This window comes from Gekko japonicus, unplaced genomic scaffold (assembly GCF_001447785.1).
Source record: "Gekko japonicus isolate JY-2015 unplaced genomic scaffold, Gekko_japonicus_V1.1 scaffold1035, whole genome shotgun sequence".
Lineage (NCBI taxonomy): Eukaryota > Metazoa > Chordata > Lepidosauria > Squamata > Gekkonidae > Gekko > Gekko japonicus.
The window spans coordinates 380,818-402,921 of NW_015168078.1; the positions used below are offsets into that span (position 1 = coordinate 380,818).

Below are 22,104 nucleotides of genomic sequence, written 5' to 3' on the forward strand. Positions count from 1 at the left end.
GCGAAGGCCCTCCCTGGTCCCAGGCAGGCAGGTGTGGGGAGAGGCAGGGAGGAAGCAACTTACCCTCCCTCTTCTCCTGCCTCCTCCTGGCTGAATGAGGGCCGGAAGCGGGGCGGACGGAAACAGGGGGTGGGGTTTCGTCATGTGCCCCGCCCCCCGTACCTCACCCGGGGAACTGCGTTCCCCCGCGTTCCCCCCCAAAATGACCTTTGCTTCTTGCGCTCTAGGAGTGTATCCTCCACGAGGCAACAATATTGCCCTCGCACTTGGTCTCGGCCCTGGCAAAAGCGCACTCCGTATCGTCAGTCTCCTGACAGACAATGGAGACCACGTACGTCTTCAGGAGGCTAAAAACCCACTTTTCAAAAACCCAGGTTTGGATCCGGTCAAAAATCTTCCCGCACTAAGCAGGCGAAGTCCTCCAAGCAGGGCTTTTGACTTCCTTCCCACCGAGTCAGCTCAAACCCGTCTATCTCCTTTCCTTCACACCTGGCGTCATATCATGGTGGATGAATTGGGGTTGTCCATCTTGACCCGAGGCTACCGTATCCAATTCCACCAGAACCCCATTACTCCTGTCGTCGTCTCCACACACCCTTCCCCCCTCTCTTAGAGGAGGTGTCCGTCCTTCTGCACAAAGGAGCCATTGAGCTGGTATCCCCTCATCTGCAAGGGAAGGGATTCTATTCCCACTATTTTACAGTTCCAAAGTGAGATGGAGGCATTCAACCAATTTTAGATTTAAGAGCGTTGAACTGCTATGTGACCTGCCACAGCTTCCACATGGTGTCCTTGCAGCAGATTATGCCACTCCTGCAGAGAAACGTCTGGATGGCCACCCTCGACCTCCAAGACACGTACTTCCACCTCACTATCCACCCCTCCCACCGCCAATATCTATGCTTCGCAATTGGTCATCTGCATTACCAATATACCGCCCTTCCATTCGGCCTTTCAAGCGCCCCAAGAGTCTTCACAAATACTATGATTGTGGTTGCAGCCTTCCTCCGTCTAAAGGGTATTTCCATCTACCTGTACATCGACGATGAGCTCTTGGTAGCATCCTCCAAAGACGCCGTGGTCTCAAACATCAACAAGACACTGGCACTCCTGGAAAACCTGGGTCTACAAGTCAATCAGGAAAAGTCTCAACTTCAACTGGTTTAGAAAATACAGTACATAGGTGCCCTACTAGATTCCAACCGTTGCATGGCTTACCTGCCACAAGACAGAGTAGCAGACATCATTTACCTAGCCAGTGTTGTCCGTACCCAGGCCTCCCTGTCGGGCTGGGGTGCCCACATGATGGGTCTTTGTGTCGGAGGCAAGTGGAACACTCACAAACAAAAACTGCACATAAACGTCCTGGAACTGCTTGCAATACAGTTCGCTGTCATGAGTTTCCTACCAATGATCAAAGGGAAATGTGTTACAGTCCTCACGGACAACACTACTGCACTCAGTTATGTCAACAAGTAAGGAGGCATGGTCTCCCTACTCCTTTGCAACGTTGCCATCCAGTTATGGGACCTTTGCATCGCCCACAACGTCGTCTTGATAGCCATGCACATCTCAGGACACATGAATGTGCAGGCAGACCATCTAAGTCGAGCGGGACGCAGTCTCCACGAGTGGGAAATGAACCCAACCTACCTTCTACCATTCTTCCGCAGGTGGGGAATTCCCCAAGTCGATGTTTTTGCCACCAGAGCCAACAAAAAGTGTCCTCTGTTCTGCAGCCGAGGCGGCAGGGATCCACAGTCTCTAGGGGATGGTCTCCTCTATCCGTGGTCCAGGAAACTTCTCTACTTCTTCCCTCTACTACCCCTGCTTCTGAGAGTGGTCCGCAAAATCATCAGTGATGGAGCGGACAGCATCCTGATAACCCCCTGGTGGCTGAGGTAGCCATGGTTCTCGACCATCCTCGATCTGTCAGCAGGGGTCTACCACCAATTTCCTCCGGCACAGGACCTCCTCTTCCTGTCCGACTCCCCGCTCCTGTACCACGACGTGCCATGGATGAAGTTGACAGCCTGGAGAGTTGCATCAACAGCTTTCCACCCACGTAGCAAATGTTTTGCTAAATGCCAGAAAGCCTACTACGCGAACGTCGTACCACTACAAATGGCAAAAATTCTGTTCCTCCTTGGGTGACGATGCCCCTCAAGCCACCTCTGTAGGCCTCGAGAAAGTTTTCCAATTCCTCCTGTCCCTCGCTGACTCGGGACTCTCACACTCCTCGTTTAGAGTGTATTTGGCTGCACTTTCAGCCTACCATGTTCAAGTTGAGGGATGCACACTGTTTTCGCATCCACTCTCAAAACGTTTTTTGAAGGGACTGTTGCACCTATACCCTCCCATCAAAACTCCTGTCATTCCCTGGGACCTTCCTCTAGTTCTTCGTCAGCTCACGAGGAAACCCTTTGAGCCACTCGCATCTTGCGACCTAACATTCCTGTTGTGGAAGACGGCCTTTCTAGTTGCTGTCATCTCAGCGAGGTGAGTTGGAGAAATACTAGCTTTCAGACATGACATGCCTTACTTGTCCTTTTTGCCAGACGGTGTTCGCCTCGTTCCTGCCAAAGGTAGTGTCAGAATTCCACCTACAGGCAGAGGACTTCCGGATTTCTTCCTGGCTCCAACATCCTCAGAGGACAGACTGTTACACACCTTGGATGTGAAACGTGCGCTCCTGTTCTACCTGAACAGAACCCGCCCAGCGAGACGTGACTCCCAACTGTTCATCTCGTACGCACCAGCAAGGCTGGGGACTCGCATCACGGCTCAGTGCCTCTCAAAGTGGATTGCGGGGCTCATCCGCCTCTGCTACCTGATCGCCAAACAGCCATTGCCTGGCCCTATCAGGGCCCATTCAACCCAAGCTGTTGCAGCTTCCACTGCCTTCCTCCGGGGAGTTCCCCTGACGGACATTTGCAAAGCCGCTATGTGGGCTACGCCTAACACCTTCATAAGGCACTATGCCCTAGACGTCTGAAAGAACTCTAGTACCAACATGGGACGTCACATCTTGTCTTCGGCTACGCAGTAAGGACCTGCCAGCACCCTCCTCCAGGTAGGCCACTGCTTGCTAATCACCCATGGGTGTGAAGCACAGAGACCATGTCGAAGATAAACAGGTTCCTTACCTGTAACTGATGATCTTCAAGTGGTCATCTGTGCATTCACACCACCCGCCCTCCTTCCCCGCTGCTGTCAGCTTCTACTTTTTCCATAGGGGTTGATTCGTGGCGGTTCGAAGGAACTGGTGGGATGTCTGTACCCACCCCTCTGGGCATGCACGGTGGGGTTCCTGCACATGCCTGAGGTCTGGGCGTGAAAATCCGTTAAGAGCTTGCTACAATGTCAATCGATCCAGCGCGTGCGCACTAGATCCCATGGGTGTGAATGCACAGATGACCACTCGAAGATCATCAGTTACAGGTAAGCAACCTGTTTATCTGATCCACAAGATCCAAGAAATCAAAGGGAATGTTAAAGCATGGTTAGGCATGCTGAAAGATCAACATGGAAATGCATTACCAGAACAGGACAAAATAAAGGAAAGATGGGAACAAAATACACCAAAGAACTATACAGAAGAGATTAAAAGAATGACACGTTCCTTCCCATATGAATCCTTTGAAGAAGTACCTATAGTCTTAGAAAGTTGTGAAAGCTGCACTGAGAGCAGTTGGGAGAAACAAATCACCAGGAGTATATGGGATATCAATAGAGCTATTCCAAGCCACAGAAATGGAATCTATCAAAATCTTAACAATATACCCACAAATACAGAAAACACAAAATGGCCCATAGACTGGAAATGGTCAATCTATAATCCAAATCCGAAAAAGGAGACATCAAAGACTGCAGCAACTATCAAACCATAGCACTAATTTCTCACATGAGTAAAGTGATGCTTAAAATCTTATAATAAAAACTGTTACCAAATATAAAACGAGAAATGCCAGATGTTCAAGCTGGACTCAGAAAAGGAGGAGGCACTAGAGATCATATTGCAAATTTACATTGGTTACTGAAGAATACGAGATAATTTCAGATGAAAATCAGCTTGTGTTTCATGAATTACAGCAAAGCTTGAGGCTACTGTTAGGACAATATAAAGAAATAGAATGGTTTCCAGTTGGCAAAGGTGTCAGCCAATGGTGTATTTTATTTCCATGTCTATTCAATCAGTATGCTGTGCATATCATAAGGAAAGGTGGATTAGATTTAGATGGTGCAGTGAAAATTGGCAGAAGGAACATTAACAAATTTGAGAAATGCAGATGACACCAGATCACTGGCAGAAAATAGTGAAGACCTGAAATGTGTTGAAGGTTAAAGCAGATAGTGTCAAAGCAGGATTACAGCTGAACATCAAGAAGACAGAAGTAATGACTACTGAAGAATTCTAGAACTTTAAGCTAATGATGAAGAAATAGAAATTGCTTAGGATTCTCTGTTCCTTGGCTCCATCATCAACGAGAGGGAGACTACCAAGAAATCAGAAGGAGATTGAGACTGGGAGGTGTAGCCATGAAGGACCTAGAAAAGGTTAAGTATAAAGTTGTGTGAATAGAGACCAGGATCAAGATAATTCACACTGTAGTAGTCACCATTACTATGTACGGATGTGAAAGTTGGACAGGGAAGAAAGCAGATAGGAAGAAAGTCCATTCATTTGAAATGTGGTGTTGGATGAGAGTTTTACAGAGACCATGGACCACCAAAAGACAAATAAGTGAGATCAAATGAAGCCTGGACTCTCCTTAAGAAGCTTAAAAAGATCAAACTGAGGCTATTATGCTTTGGTTGCATTATGAGAAGACAAGACTCACTGGAAAAGGCAATTATGCTAGGAGAAATTGAAGGCTGCAGGAAAAGAGGAGTCAGCATGAGATGGATTGACTCAATATAGGAAGCCACGGCCTTCAGTTTTTACGACTTGAGTAGGGGTGTGCATTCAGCATAAACAGAGCTGAAAATGTAGCTGAAAAATACCTTACTAGTGTTTTCTGGGTATTTCTAAAGCTGGTTACCAAATGGGGCTGCCTTTCAGCTATCTGAAATGACCAAGCCCCCCAAATCCCGAATATTTCAGATAGCTGAACTTAAAAAGCATTTAAAGGGATTGCGGTCCCTTAAGTGCCTTCTCCAAGCTATGCGACTGCGACGAGTTCACTTGAAAGGTGTTTAAAGAGTGTACAGTCCCTTTAAATGCCTTCTGGGTGAGCTTGCTGCTTGGAGAAGGGACTGTGAGCCCTTTAAATGCCTTTTCCCTCCTCCATTGAAAGCGGTAGAGGATGGGGCCACCTTCTTTGGGGGCCCATAGAATTGGACCCTCTGGTCCAATCTTTTTGAAACTTGGGAGTTTTTTTGAGGTAGAGGCACAAGGAGCTATGCTGGAAATTTGGTGCCTCTACCTTTAAAAATAGCTCCCCAGAGCTCCAGATACCCCCAGACTGATTCTCCATTATGGTCTTTGGGGAACATTGACTATAATGGTCCCCATAGAGTATAATGGAGCTGCAAAATTAGGCTTTCCTGAGTATTTACTGGATCTGAATACCATCCCGGTATTGGGATTCAGGAATATCAGGATATAATGGAGCTGCAAAATTAGGCTTTCCTGAGTATTTACTGGATCCCGGTATTGGGATTCAGGAATATCAGGAAATACCAATATTTTTCAGGCTCAGTATACCCAAACCCGGAAAATACCAGGGTTTTTTGCACACCGCTAGACCTGAGCAAGGATGTTAAATGATAGGACCATCTGAAGGTCATTAATTTGTAAGTTCACCATAAAGCGTAAATGAGTTGATGGCATTTAACACATGTAAGAGATTTCCGAATTTTCTGTGTATTTAGCGAAATTCACCTTTGGCAAACCTTTTAAATCCATTCCATGATGGAAAAGTTTTGGTCAATGTACCAGTTTTTAGCTATGATCATTTTTGCAGCTGTTAGCATATCAGCAATCATAGAATATTTTATTTTAGAAGTAACATTTTGTGTATGACGTAGCAACAATATTTTAGAGGCTCTAGGTACTAATATTTTGATTATAGATGCAGTTTCTCTTAAACTTTTGCCAGAAAAATAGAAACAACTGGAGATGTCCACAACATTTGTAAATAATCTGCTGTTATATGCCCACTGTTCCAGCACTGATACATTTCATCATTAAAGCTTTTATCCTGTTTGTGAAATGTTCAGTACTACATGTATAAACATTCTCTTTTAACTTAATACAAATTGTATTTGCAGATTGAGAGTCAAAAATAGCTTTCCATTTACCTGAAAAAAGAAATATGTTCTCTTTTACTATTTGCATCCATTTCTAAATGTTTTATAAATTTTTAATGGCTGTGTTTTTTTTTTGTTTCTTTGAATGTGTTATTTAATGTCCTTTTCTATTCTCATAACATAACTATTGTTTTATAGGCTGTTGATTGGTGGAGTCTAGGTGTTCTAATGTATGAATTATTAACCGGCGCATCACCATTTACAGTTGATGGAGAGAGAAACTCACAAACAGAGATATCTAGGTAAATTATAGAGCTGTCTTGATGCAAATTATTTAGTAGCTTTTAAAACTCTTCAAGAAAATATTACTTTACGTGATCCAAGATTAACAGTTGCCCAAAGTGGGGTACTACAGAAAGATATAGTACCTGGAATACTACAGAGATTATACTTGTATCATGCATGGACATTGTAAGTAAGTTGTAGTACAGGACTCACAATTTTCATGCTAGAATTAGTACCCTTGAAATCTCTGACCACTTGAAGGAGAACTTCAGGTTTGTCCTCTGGTAGTAAAAGGTCCTGTGCCTGAGATAGTTTGTCGCTTTGCTCATTTAAAGGAAGTATGAGTGTCAGTATTAGGCAGTGTGTGTTTTTGCTTCTCTCTTGCTATATACATACTCGGTGGGGTTATCCTCCCTTTCTTGCTATTACCGTGCTTTAACCACTTTGCATCTTTCTGTGATGGAACAAAGCAAGGCTGTCCATAAGGCCTGTAGTCACAATGTAGGAGAGATCCTCTTTTAGTCTCATCACAGAATATTGGCCCAAAGCATACGAAAGAAACTGGCAGCTGAAGCAAGAAATATGTGCATAACTCTCTGTTTTGAACATGAAGAAACAGAAATGAGGGAAATTCTGTATTGATTCAGAAAGTTCTGCATCTCATTTCTATTATATTAATATTAAACATATCAAGAGATAATATAAGTATCATACAGAATTTTTATTGAGTTTTCTGGAAGCCGTTGACTTGTTATGGGGGGAAAAATCACAAGTTTACTGATCATGGTTTTTGCCGAATTCTGGATTGTAATAGAAGTAACTCGTTCAGGTGCTTTCTAAGTACAAATCAAAGTTTTTTGCTCAAGAAGCAAGTGTGCTTCTTTGGTAAAGTCCCCAGCCCAGCTAAAGTTAGTATGAAAAATTATTTGTGTTTAAATTGTGCGTAGACTAACTTTAGTTGGACTTCAGTCATAAACTGTCATTTTAAATATTGGGATTTGTTTTCTAAACAGGAGCCAGTCACAAGAAATATGCCTGTCAGTTTTCATCATAGAAAAAAATTGCCTGTCTACACTTGTTCGGACTTTTCCAGGTTTATACTCTTCCCTCCCCAAAATGTATAGAAAAAATCCAGTTGTGATGATCATTTCAGAGGTTAGGCAACATTTCAATTTTCTGTTCTGAAAATATCTGAACCACTCACAAGCTAAAGGATGCAGGCTGTTCGATAAATTTTCTGGTTTCTCCATTTCTAAATCAAAGTGGTTTTATTCTCATAAGGGTCTATAAAGTTTTTGGCCATTCCCAGAACTGCATATTCACTGATTCAGAGTTTTAAGAAATAGTTTAAAAGTCAGTCATAGCAGTTGCCAAAAGTGTACATGATGGAAAAGTTTTGATGTACTCGTGTTGCTGTTCTGACTCTGAGGCTTGGATCCTATGTAGCTTGAATGAAGCTGTGCTGGTAAATGGCAATTTTCCTGCCTCCCCCTTCCCACTGCAATCTTCTATGCAATTGTCCCCACATGGGTCGAGATCCCCTGAAATATTATGGGGATTGAAGTGGGAGATTGCAGTGAGAAGGAAAAATGGGTGAGAAATTGCCCTCCCTCCCCTTCTATGAGAAGTGTTTACCATAAACAGAGAGAGCACTTAGGGTCCAACCCATCCTTCAGTTTGTGCCTGAGTACTCTCCTTTGTATGAACCTTGGTTTTGATTAAATTGCTGATGCATAATGTTGCTCGTACATGCCTCACACATACAGATGTTGCCATTTGGGCCTATGTGTAGACTATACATTCTAAATAGATAGCTAAATTTTACAGCACAACCCAGTTCACTGGCTTGTATCCAACAATATTCACTAGTATAGTGACACTTTCCCACAAGTCCTTCTGCAGCCACTGAGCTCTCCAAGAGGTTGTTCCTGGGAGCTGACAACCCTTAGAAGCAGCATAGAGGGCAAGGGGGGAAGGCTCTGCATTGAGTGGGGCAAGTGACTGAAAAATGCTCTTCCAACAAGAGAAGTGTCATTCTATCATTGAAAACAAGGGGTAGGATACTATTACTATTTTTTAGCAATGTCTAAAATTAATACTTTTAAAACCTTATTGGATAATCAAAGGATTTATTTCTCTAGTTGTAATGGATTAAATTTAGGTAATTCCCCATGTTTTTCAAACAACTGTGCATACTGGGGTACATTCCTGCTATGGAAATTGAGAAAGATATTCAATATTCTTTCTTTGGGGCTGAACAGTACTGTCCTATACTAAGTTTTGTTTAAGACACACTATTATCTTAGTGTTGAATCAATGAAACAATTGTTTTGATTCTGTATAGTAATGTTTCTACATTTTTTCATATTAATTACTTAATTTTAAAAATTTCTAAGTTATTCAGTTAACAGGCTCATCCATATGAGTTTTTAATCCTTCATATTTTACATGGCAGTAAACCAGGTTTTGGGGTACTACCAATGTTATATAATGCATTACGTTATTACTAATTTTAGCATTTTATTTCAGAGGGATTAAAGGATAGGTCAAAGTTCAGTGGTAGAACAAGATTTCACTCTGACTGACAATGGATCTCGAAACAGTACTGCATTAGATAGACCAATAATCTCAGTATAAGCTTCTTTCAAGTCAACTGTGAGAGCCAGTTTGGTGTAGTGGTTAAGTGCGTGGACTCTAGTCTGGGAGAACTGGGTTTGATTCCCCACTCCTCAACTTGCACCTGCTGGATGACCTTGGGCAAGCCATAGTTCTGACACAGCTGTTCTTGAAAAAGAGCAGTTTCTGTCAGAGCTCTCTTAGCCCCACCTGCCTCACAGGGTGCCTGTTGCGGGGAGGGGAAGGGAAAGGACTTTGTAAGCCGCTCTGAGACTCCTTTGGGTAGTGAAGGACGGGGTATAAATCCAATCTCTCCTCTTCTTCTTCTTCTTCTATTTCCATAGACACTTCCACAATTCGGCAGGCATTTTGTTGGCTTCTTTTGATTCCACAAAATTGTTAATTATTTTCCATTTTTTTCAGGAGAATATTAAAAAGTGAACCTCCTTACCCTGAAGAAATGACTGCTCTAGCTAAAGATGTAATTCAGCGTCTTCTGATGAAAGATCCTAAGAAAAGACTTGGCTGTGGTTCAAGTGGTGCTGACGAAATCAAACAACATCCCTTCTTCCAGGTGAAAAAAAAATCCTATTGTCAGTTTCTATTGTCCATTTTTTTTCCTTTGGAAAAAGCTTGTTTCTCCATAAATATCCTAGTTCTAGAGAACACACTTTGGAATGTTTTAGTTGTAAAGATGTGCACCTATTTATTTATTGTGTATACTCCATAAACTACTTTGAAATATGTGTGAATATCCAGTCATCATCCACGTTTCAACTGATGTAAGAATAACTTTAAACTGTAATCATGATGCATTTGAAGTTATTTTACTCTTAAAAGAGTAAAACGTGTAAATTATATAGGGCAGGTTCCAGTCCTCCCTATGTACAAGTAGAATGGGGTGGCATGGGGGGGTATTTTCTTCCAGTGGCAGCCTCAAAACTCCTCATGGGGCACATCTGTGAAGGACTTCCTGCTAAAATGAATGTGTGTGGAATGGTCAGGAAGCTGCCACTGGGGGTGTGTGTTAAAAGTTCTCCTGTACTACTAGAATATTTATTCATTGTAGCTTCAGTCCTCACCATAGCTAATAATTTGAAGCACAATTAACAGATATAGAGTTAGAAAAGTACACAAGAGTAGTCCTGCAAAGCAGAGACCAAAGCCATTTGTTGTTGTATTTATTTTGTATTCAACAAATCAGCAGTTGCCCTAGTGGATAAATGAAGTGATAATGACTGTCAGGCAATGCTCCCTCTAAGCTGTGGAGTCTTGTGAGCAAAAATTCTACTTTGTGAGCTACTGGCATTAAAGTTGTGAGCAAGTGATTTGGCTACTGCATAAATTAGTTTGCTCTGGAGCCATCCTTCCTGAGCTAAGACAAAAATGTGTGAGCTGGAGGCTAAAAAACTGTGAGCTAGCTCACACTAACTCACCTTAGAGGGAACACTGCTGTCAGGCTCCCATAAATCATTTTCATGGGGTCTTGCTACCTAAAAACTAGGTCAGCAAAAAAAACTGGATCAGCCTCAACTTGCATTAAAGGTTTCTTTTTGTACTGGCTTCTAAACTTTATTTAATGTTCTGGATTAGAAAATAAACTGGGATGACATGGCTGCCAAAAAAGTGCCAGCTCCATTTAAGCCAGTAATTCGTGATGAATTGGATGTTAGTAACTTTGCAGAGGAGTTCACAGAAATGGATCCAACATATTCTCCAGCAACCACTCCACAAGCTGCAGATAAGCTCTTCCAGGTAATTGCTGTATAATAATACTAATTTGTGGGTGCTTGTACTGAATTATGGTAGAAAGACAATTCAAATATAAATATATAAACGTAGGGATTTGAAAAAAGACAATTTAAATTACTGAAAATTGCTAGTACAGTGTTGTCTTTGTGTTGATATAAACAATTATTGTGATTATGTGAATTCTTGTGGATGTGCAAAGAACATTTTCTGAATGGTGTGTCCAGCACAGAAAAACACAGGGGACAAAGGCGAAGAGCTGTTTGGGATATATTGAGCTTAGCTGGTAGATACTGATTGGTAAAGAAATGTTAAAAAGGCAAGCTGAAGTTTCAGGCTGACCAAAGCAGCATTGGACACATTGTGGTCATTGATTTGAAAGGGGATAAAAGTTACACAGAGAAGGATAAATATGATGATTAAAACCAAGTTCTGTTTTATTTTTCCACTGGTTTCAATGGGCTTAGTAAGGTGTAACTCTGCTTATGAGTACACTGGTAGTGTCATGACTCTGTTCAGCAGATGTGAAAGGACCAGCATTTGGAGTGTTTTGAACTCCACAATAAATTGGAGGAGGAAAAGGTTTAGGTGTATCCATTCACTCAGCTCTACAAATTTAAATTAAGAAGGGAAGTGATAGAAACAGTAGGACAGACCAGGACATATATTAGTGGGCTTTATCATGCACCATGTTGCATGCCCTCTACAGTGTCGGGGAGAAGATCTGAATAAATCTATGTGGTTTGGCCGTTTTATAGGGTTGCCATCCCTCCCCCCGATGGGGGCAGAGGGTTCCCCCAATGTTGGGCTTCCCGATCCACCCGCCGGCCAGCTGCCGGCAGGGGAAGCCCCACCCCTGAAGAGGTCCACGGCATCCAATGTGTCTGGCGCAATGATGTCACCCGGAAATGACATTATTCTCCAAATTTCCCATGCAGTGGGATTTCTGAAAATCCAGAATCCAAAAACGCACAAACACAGATATTTAAACCTGAACTGATAATGTGCAGATCAAAAACTGGCAATCATAGTAAAGGTTTCCCCGAATTCCACAACAAAATAACAATTTTTCTTGGCACACTCCCTGAGTAACCAATCTTATTAGGGAGACTAGAATGTATAAAGAGCCAATAAAGCTGACTAGACTCAGAGGGCCCTATGCCTTTCCAAAGTGATGCATTGGCGCTCAACAGCTGTAAGCCAACTCCAAGAAAGTTTGTGGTTCAAGTAATCTGGGCTTGATGGTTGCTACTTGTATGTTCAGATGATGTGTCCTTCTAAACACTTTGGGGGTGGGATAGTACGAGGAGGCTATTGCATTCAGTTTCTTCATGTAGGCTTCCTAGAGGTATCTAGTTGGCTTTTATGAGAAACAGAATGATAGATTGTAGGACTTTGGTCTGATCCAATAGGGCTGTTCTTATGATGATCCTTAGGAGTTTTATTCTAATTAATACTTTTAAGCATCTTCCATGTAAAGTATCCTTGTCACTACTGTCATATGAGGAAGATGGTACATGAGCACGGGACTCATTTCCAAAGCTTGATCATAGAAATCCTTGATTTTTCATCTTGCACATGCCCTGGCTCATGTGTTGCTCCCCCACCCCAACATACCCAGCTGTTCCAATAGCACTGCTCTATGGAGAAGACTTTAAAATGTGAAACAGAGCTAAATAAATATAAAGTGTAGTGGAAAAGAAGTGTAGCTTTTTCAGTGATGTGGTAGAAGGAATAAGTGGAAGAATAATGAGATATAACAGGGTAAGATTACTTCAACAGCACTTAGTGCATTCAGAATGTTTCTTAGCCTGTTGGCACTGGAATTTGTATAGTATATAAATATCATTTCAGAGTTTTATTCTGGAGCTAATAGTGTAACGTATAGCACTTGTGCTTGTTATAGCACATATGTGTTTCTTTATTTTAAAGACAATTCCATTGTGTGCATAGTATTGCAGCCTTAATGTATTTTTATTATGAACATAATAAAAGCTATCCCATGTTTCCTGAAAAAATTCATAAATATGTCTTAGTTCGGTTATATTGGTGGTAGAAAGTGTTGTCAACTCACAACTGACTTATGACGGCCCCATAGGGTTTTCAAGGCAAGAGATGTTCAGAGGTGGTTTGCCATTCCCTGCCTTCACATCACGCCCCTGGCATTCTTTGGAGGTTTCTCATCCAAATACTAGCCAGGGCTGACCCTGCTTAGCTTCCCAGTTATATTATTGGACATAAATAGTTCTACAGTTTTCTAAAAGTCTGAACCATTTTATCTCAATATTCAGAAGTAAATTCCTAAAGCTAAAATGCAGTTCTCTTGAACATCCTTAAAAGCATATTTAGTTTGGTAATTAAATATGGTTTGACATGATGAACAGGATAAACATGCTAATCCTTTTTGGTTTCAATTGTCCTCTCCTTTGTTTTGTGAGCAAATGCAAGAGAATGTTCTGCCTTACTGATAAATCCTTGATGTCGCTGCATGAAACCGTGCATTAGAATATTTACACTTCATATCTCTGATTCAGAGATTGCATTTTGCAGCAGTAGAGCTCTGTGCCCATCGCTGTAGTAGTCCTGTTGTCAGATAAGTGAGTAGTACGTTCCGTGTGCCTTGGTGTTTAGTCATGCCAGCCACATGATCACGGAAATGTCTTCGGACAGCACTGGCTCTTCGGCTTTGAAACGGAGATGAGCACCGTAACCCTAGAGTCGGATTCGACTGGCTTTCAAGCAAGGGAACCTTTACCTTTACTTACTTATGGTATTAATTACCAGAATCCACTATCTGGAGAGGTTAGTTCCTTCACCTTATAAATAGGTTGTCAGGGACCTATAAAATGTTCTATCTATACCCATGCAAGGTGTTCATGGACACATTTCTGGGCACACAGAATTGCTTAATTGGAATGTATGTACATATTTTCATATCTGAAAATCACTGGAATTCCTTGTACATAGGAATAGGAAGATCAGCAAAACTGAATACTTCCTGGTGATTCACTGACATTTTAGCAAATCACACTTGATTTTACCAGTTACAATTTTTGACATTTGCCCTATCATAATATAAGCCTGTTTGATACCTTAACTATAGGTGTCTTGGGAAGCTAGCCAGTTTGAAGTATGAACCTTTGTCATCAGTGAAAAAGAATTGAAGCTGTGAGTCAGTTTTTTAGCATTTTTTAACAAACTGCTTTTATTGGGATATTTTTCGTTGTTGTTTAGATCAGAAGGTGGTATAATGTTCCTTTAGATGAACTTCATCTACTATCCTTGAAATGATATATGAAATTATATTTTCTCCTTAAATATGATGAATCGTGCCCAACTTTAGGCTGATACATTTTTTGTCTGAATTAACGACTGTCCTAATAATTGAAATTATGGCTAAAATTTGATTTCAGTCCTTTTTAGAGTTTATGTTTATCTTATCTCCTTGGTCTTCAGGGATATTCCTTTGTGGCACCCTCTATCTTATTCAAACGCAATGCAGCCACCATGGATCCCATTCAGTTTCTGACAGCAGTTGATCAACCTGAAGTTACAAGTGTTGCCAGAAGTGCTATGATGAAGGTAGTATTAAGAGTTAATCTAGCTGTTTAATGTTAAGTGCTTTTCTGTTTACAGTGGCTTCAAGCCAAGCCTGCTAAAGGGGCTATTTGCCATTCATGTAAGGGTAATGGTAACAATTTCTTATTCCTGGTGCAGCCCCTTCTTTGCTGTATTCAATGTTTTTGGAGCGTCTTTCAACCCTCAGAATCTAAACCAGAATTTTTTAGTTGCTGGATAATTGGAAATACAAAGGTCTGCATGAATACTGCATAGCTGAAAGAGTCCACATTTATTTACAAATATGAAAATATAAGAATTTTTATTGCCTTTCAAATTGTTAATAACTTTCAATGCTTTCTTACAATGCTAAAGAATTTCAAATCCTTAGACTTCAGAAACCAGGCATGTAAATTTTAGTAGCTGTTAATCAAGACCCTGGGTTTTTTTCTGCCATGCATAGATTTTCCTCTATAGTAAATTGTTGTTTTCTGAATATTAAGATACATTTTTAGTTGAATATATTCAAAAATTATTATTGAAATCAAGTAAACTATTATACACTATAATTTACTCAGCCTGTTAGTCATTGTTTTTCAGGCAGATAAATATATTGTACCAGGAAACCTCAATCAATGTTATATAGTAAACGATATAATTATTCTAAAGTAAAGTTATTCTTTGTCAATTGGTCCTGTTTGTTAAGTATTGCTAAATATAGCCAGGTTTTTTTCCCAGGACTCTCCATTTTATCTTCATTACGAATTGGATCTCAAAGAAAAACCACTAGGAGAAGGAAGCTTTTCCATATGTCGAAAATGCTTACACAAGAAAACCAGTCAAGTATATGCAGTAAAAATAATTAGTAAAAGGTAGGGAAACATTGCCTTTAATGAACTTGAGTAATGAAAGCATAATGTAAAAATTAAAAATTGTTTTTAAATAAGAATATTTAAGAAGACACTTAAACCATTTAGCATAAAGATTTGCATTGTTTAAAATATTTTGAGAAGATGCTTCATTAAACCAAATGGCCACCCTTTACAGAACAAAACCAAATGAAACAATTATGTGAAATTTGTCTTCAGCTGATCCTTCAGGAGGCAGTGTAAGCATGCTAAGCTATCACATAATGTTTTGTAATATAGTCAAAATTTTGCTATCCTAAAGTTGCATAGTGGGACCTATAGCAGTTCTGAGTGTACTAAATTTTTGAATTAAATTCAGTGGGGCTGGTATTTGTGTATCTAGTACATCATTTATTTATTATATTCAAATTTATATTCCGCCCTCCCCAGGGAGCTCAGGATGTATATGATTTTCCCTTCCCTATTTTATTCTCATAACATCTACATGAGGTACATTGTTCTGGGAGAAAGTGACTGGCCCAAGATGAATATCATGGAGAGCAGAATTTAAACCTGGGTCTTCCAGGTACTAGTCTGGGGTTCTAACCACTATACCACACTGGCATGCTGTATGGGTTGGGGAAAAGGGGGAAATTCCTTGGAAGAGATGGGAGAAGTGATTCTTTGCACCATACATTTTCTGCATGGTTTGTACATTCTTGAGGCTGCCTTTGATACTATAGGAGTGTTATGAATGAAGATCTCATGTCTTCGTTGGCAAAATAATTTTCTGGGAAAATGAAGTGTGTTTCAGAAATATATTAGAGTTTATTCTTTTTACCTGTTCATCACCATCCTGCGCCTCATAGACTTTAAAAAAAGAAAAAACTTCTGAAGCATGCACCAGACCCTGCCAAATGCCGTTGACTGAGAGAGAGGCCTCATAGTGACCAGTTCAGGTATTAATATTATAAGGTTAAGACAGACACATTTGTTTCTTTTGGACACTAGGGTGCCAGTGTCGCTGAATGTGTTCTTTGACATAGCTGATACTAGAGCTTGGTTGTTATAATTGTTTCTCCTCGAGAAAACCTCACTGATGATAGCTGACAAGCTGAATGAGGAGGATAAAAAATAAATTGTGACACTTGCACTTTAACAGGTTGCTCTATTAAATTGATGTACAGTCAGGCTTCTTAATTTTCCAGGCTAGAAGCCAATACCCAGAGAGAAATAACCGCTTTAAAACTTTGTGAAGGACATCCCAATGTTGTGAAGCTGCATGAAATTTATCATGATCAGGTATTTACAGTATTGTGGGATCATGTAGCCAAACAGAGCAAAGCATATTTTGCATACTATTTGATAGATATACACGGAATTAATTATTTCCTAGGGCAATAAGTTAGATAAACTGGCACTTTCTTATTAGACCAGATGTGATTGAATGCACAGATTTTCCAGAGAGAAAGCTTTACAAGTTACTGACCAGTTCACACAAAACAATTATGTTTTGGTATTATGTATGCAAGCTTCAAATTTGCATGTTCACTTCCCCTCTCACATTACGGTTTTCTCTTTTGCTTCCAGGTTTAAGGCAAACCCTAGTTTTGCCATTACACATGACTTGGCAAACTGTAGTTTGTGCTTGTCTTCTAAGCCATTTTCAGAAGACAACATAGTTTTCAGTTCTGATTAAGAAAGCAAATGAGAATAATAGTTTGCCATTTCCTATGTAACTGAATGGTTTATCTGTGAAACTGGGAGGGAAGGAAGGAATTACAGGAATTCATGGAGAGGTAGAACGGGGTAGGGGGAGAGGTCATGGACCTGAGGTTTGCTTCTATATTGCCAAAACATGGTTTCATGTGCCATATGAACAGAGCTACTGTTTCTCACCAATAATTAAAATATGTTCTACAAAAATAATAGAAGCAAATGAGACAATATATTACATCTTAGCATTGCTCATTATTGTTAAGAGCTTTGCCAACATGTTGGATGTTTGAGTGAAAAGAAGTGATTTGACTCTGTTATCCTCATTTTCTCTTCCTATTCAATAAGCCAATAATTCTCAAACTGTTTTGGTGCAGTTGTGTGCTGTAAAAGAACTTTTGGTGGTCTGTGAGAAATTTTAACTAAATTATGAAACAGTTCTGTTAGGGCAGAGCTACTACCCAGAGAGGTTGTTCCTAGCTGTCTCTCTGACTTATTTACTGCCTTGTGCAGGTCTCTTTCCAGTTGGCCTCTGCTGTGGCTGTTTAACATGTGTCCACATTAGGGTTGATAGGTTCATTCAATCACTCCCACTACAGAGATGTAGTAAAATTATTTGACACCCAGGTACACCCAGAAAGTACACCCAGAAAATAGCTAATGCAGAAGCACAGGTGGTAGGCTTTTCTGAGGACGTCTAGTTCTTACTCTGGCACATTCGGCAGAAAACCTTTTTTACTGTACAAGTAGCTTGTGCTTTCAGTTCCAATTCTAGAAGAAAACCTGCCTCTACTCTTGGAACTCTTAAAAACACTGCAGTAGGCAGATTCAGTGATAATGCTATGTGTTTGCCTTTCATCTGTTCTTGTACCAAATCCTTAGATAGCTTTTTGAACTCAAAGTATTTAAAAATTATTTAAATCCATTGAATAGATCATAAGAAGAGCCCTGCTGGATCAGACCACTGATCCATGTAGTCCAGCACCCTGTCTCACACATGACAGCCAAAAGGACAGCCAGGCCAAGGCCTTCCCCTAATGGCACTGGTATTTAGGGGTTTAGTGCCTCTGAACATGGAGGTTCCCTTTAGTCATCATGGCAAGTAGTCACTGATAAACTTAAATATTTCCTACTGATTTATGATTATCATTTCTCTTTAGTTTGAAGTACTTTGCTAAAAATGCTTCCATATGTATGTTTTTTCTAGCTACACACATTTCTAGTAATGGAACTTCTGAAAGGAGGTGAATTACTTGAACGCATCCGGAAAAAGAAACTCTTCAGTGAGACTGAAGCCAGTTATATCATGCGCAGACTTGTTTCAGCAGTGAGCCATATGCATGATGTAGGAGTAGTCCACAGAGATCTAAAACCTGAGGTATGGTATGATTTAGCCTGCTTATAATGTCAAAGTTGCCGAGTAATCATTAAATCAGCACAACCTCATTAGAATGAAGTTAATACTTATTACTGTTTGTTTACGAAATTGAGCATCTATCTTTTGTCCTAGGCAAATAGTTTTAGTGATAGTTCTATCCATAGTTATTCTCTGGGGTCCCATTAAATTGATGAGCCTTAAATTAGGCTTGTAATTGGCCTCTTGTATTATTATCCTTGAGTAAAAATTGCCACTGTTAAGATTGCTTCTACCACAGGGGGTAACATTCATCACACTGTGCTGTGCTTGTTTGTGCTAAACTGTCCCCCAATACTTCCTGATAGCTGTTTGGCTGACTTCCTGTCAAGCACATGCCCCTTTACTTTTTTTTTTAAGAATTGGTGAGTTGGATTATCATTATTTGCTTGACTTTTTGTTGCTCTCCTCTCAACACATTCCAGTTTGTCTATATCCTCCTTAAATTGTGGTGCCCAAAACTGTACACAATACTCTTGGTGAGGTCTAACCAGAGCAGAGTAAAGTGGTACCATCACTTCTTGTGATCTGGACACTACCACATTTTTAAGTGTTTTCTGGGAACACATTTTTGCTTCTATTAAAATTTGTCATCTCTTATTATTCAGGTCCAGGCCTGTAGCTACATAATCAAACACTGCTGCTCCCCCCCTCTCTCACTGCTCGTTGGACAGCAAGGCAAGCCCTGACTGCCTTCATCCCTCTAATTCCCAAGCCGGCAAAGCAAGTGTGGCACTGCCCAATTCCTCCCTTGGCTTCAGAGCCCATGATTTTGCTTTCCTTCCTCTTTGCCCCCTTTTCTCTTTTTATTTTCAAAGCTCAGCTTTGCCTCCCATCTTTGAATGGTGAGGATTCTCCCCCCCCCTTCCCTTTTTATCTGCATAGCTCAGCTCTGCCTCCTATCTTTGAAAAATTATTTAAATTAGCCGATGCCAAATGCCCCCCAATTTAGAACTTCCTGGCTACGGGCCTGTTCAGGTCAGTTCATTATTGTTAATAAGGCAGTTACGTACGTACCATGCTATAAGTCCATGAGCAGATAAAACAAAAAAAAGTAAGGAAAGGAACGTGGGCAACCAAAAGTGTTTGGATTGTCCAGGATCAGTAACAATCTCTGCCATTCCAAAGGAATGATAATTAGCTGATAGATGATTGCAGCATTTAAAAATAATGTTCTTTGCCAGAGGAGAAGGGGCAGAACAGTTGCTGGATGAAGGGGGTCTTTAAGAATGTGGTATCACTCTTTAAAGAAGTCTTTTCTGACAACCAACCCATGGTGAACCATCGACAAGACTTGTGATGGGGTGATTCATATTACACTGGAAGCAGGAAAAAAATTCCCCAAAGCTACTTGTGTTGGGGGAGGGGGGGGTTGAGGCATTACCTCTGTCAGTTTGTGATCTCGCTGTGAGTGGTTGTGCTGGCTTATAATGGTATATAAATCTGCTCTTTACCAGAGACTGAACACTTAGTTTTCTGTTTAAAGTTCATAGAGCCATTGGGCTATTCTTAGAGGAGGCTGTTAATATATAATCATTTATTTATGTTTGTGTTTCCTTTTTATACTTGCTTGCCTGTAACCACTTTTTCCATTTTTGGTGGTGAGACTTTAATTTTAGTATCAGATACATGTATCACAGACATTGTCTGTGCACATAAAACATATCTGTAAGTTTTTTAAAAGGGGGATGGGAGGGTTATTGGTGGTTTTATTGTATATTTTACAATTGAATTTGTAGGCCATTTTGAGCCATGGGGGAAAGCAGGATATGACTATTAATCAATAAAAAATAAGCTCTTCCTATAACCTCCAGTGCCAATATTTAGTGTTGTACTGAAAGTATATCTTCTTTCTAAGTTAAAAATATATACTTTCCCCCTAGAATTTATTATTCACTGACGAAAGTGATAATTCTGAAATAAAAATAATTGATTTTGGATTTGCCCGCTTAAAGCCACCTGACAATCAGCCACTTAAGACTCCATGTTTTACTCTTCACTATGCTGCTCCAGAACTCTTAAATCATAATGGTTACGATGAATCATGTGATCTCTGGAGTCTAGGAGTCATTTTGGTAAGTAAGTATTTATTTTATAATTCAGTTTTTAAAAACTGCTCAAATACTTGGTGCTGTAATTTTTGATGGGGAAGAAATTGACATAACTGTCTTATACAAATGAATTCTCAGCACTCATGTTTGATTGGAATTGGGATATTTTGTCAAACTGGTGAAGGCATCATGCTTCTGTCTCAAGTGAACTTCAGGGGTGAATAACGGGCCAAGGGATTGCATGTTTCTGTCTCACAACCCTGCTGAAGAAACCTTTGTTAATTACCTTCAAGTTCTCCAGTGGTATAGGGCTGGGTCAGTATGTACTTCAGAGAAAGTGCCCCCTTCTGGTCACAGGTAGGGTTGTAAGGCTTTGGGTGAGTCCACAGGGAGTGACTTCCTTCAATGATCTCCTGTCTAGCCTTGTCTGGCTAGTAGACAGTAGGCCATAGGCCTCACTTTTACCTAATTAGTCTTAACCACTGTTGAAGGCTATGTTATGTATCCTTTAGGTATGCTTAATGGGAGAGCAGGGAATTTGCTCATGAAAGGCAACAGAGTCAATGTGGCTAACATACTTAATACTGGCCCTCTCTCTGAACCATAGATTTGTCTACCCTGGCTCTTGGTTACACAAATTATGTGTTAAATGGATATTAAAGATTAACACTTGGTTCTAAAGAAGCTGATTGAAATTCAGCCATTCTGTGACTTTTGAAAATATCAGCTTGTTAAATGGCCTGTTTAAAGACATCATATAGGTTTTATTGCTGAAACAAGTATAAATTGTCCTGTTTTGAATTTATGATAATTAAGATATGCACAACAATCGGCTGTACAAAATACTGGTAACTGAAAGACATTTTAATGTGAAGATAAATGGTACATTTTACATTGTATGCCTTATTGATTAGTATTTTCCTTTCCCAAAAAGTATACAATGCTCTCAGGACAAGTACCTTTTCAGTCTCAAGATAAAAGTAGAACATGCACAAATGCATTGGAAATTATGAAGAAAATTAAAAGAGGGGAGTTTTCATTTGGAGGAGATGCTTGGAAAAATGTATCTCAAGAAGCCAAAGATTTGATACAAGGTATATATTGACCAATAATTTCCTTAATGTTTTGCTATGGAAGTCAGTACAACACACCAAAATCTGTAGCTCTTTGGCCCTGATCCAGTATGCTTGCACCAGTCTTTCTTAGAAAAGCTCAGTTTCAGCACGCCATTCTAAATGTCCAGCTTCGATTTAAGTAAGTAAAAGGGGGGGGGAGAATCCTAATTTCTGTGAACAAAGCAAATTTTTGGAGTGATTTGTATAATCTCCCCCTTTTACCAGCAGTACACTGTGACCCATGAAAAGTTGCTGCTGACAGGGAACCACTGCATGGAAGGCTGATTTGGCTAACACTGGCCCTTTTCTTGTGTGAGCAAAACAAGTTCTGTGAATAAAGCAAAAGCTCATGAAAGAGCAAGCGAATGACTGCAGCCAATTTCTTCCTCCTTGGTTTACTGTTCTTGTGGGGAGGCACAGGAGGCTTTTGAGGGAAGGAGAAGCTAGTAAAAATAACTTCTATAAACTCACTGCAGTCTTGGAAACTGGATGCAACTGAT

At 40.3% G+C, this 22,104-nt stretch overlaps 1 protein-coding gene across 1 annotated transcript in view; it reads left to right on the forward strand.

Moving 5' to 3' along the window:
* RPS6KA5 (ribosomal protein S6 kinase, 90kDa, polypeptide 5) overlaps positions 1-22,104 on the forward strand; it is a 41,063-nt gene that overhangs the window by 13,697 nt on the left and 5,262 nt on the right. The window contains exons 6-14 of the mRNA XM_015414666.1: positions 6,451-6,554; positions 9,577-9,727; positions 10,747-10,908; positions 14,359-14,484; positions 15,199-15,332; positions 16,517-16,610; positions 18,232-18,402; positions 20,322-20,513; positions 21,424-21,583. Of these exons, the coding sequence (XP_015270152.1) occupies positions 6,451-6,554; positions 9,577-9,727; positions 10,747-10,908; positions 14,359-14,484; positions 15,199-15,332; positions 16,517-16,610; positions 18,232-18,402; positions 20,322-20,513; positions 21,424-21,583 (1,294 nt within the window). The remainder of the gene's footprint in view (positions 1-6,450; positions 6,555-9,576; positions 9,728-10,746; positions 10,909-14,358; positions 14,485-15,198; positions 15,333-16,516; positions 16,611-18,231; positions 18,403-20,321; positions 20,514-21,423; positions 21,584-22,104) is intronic.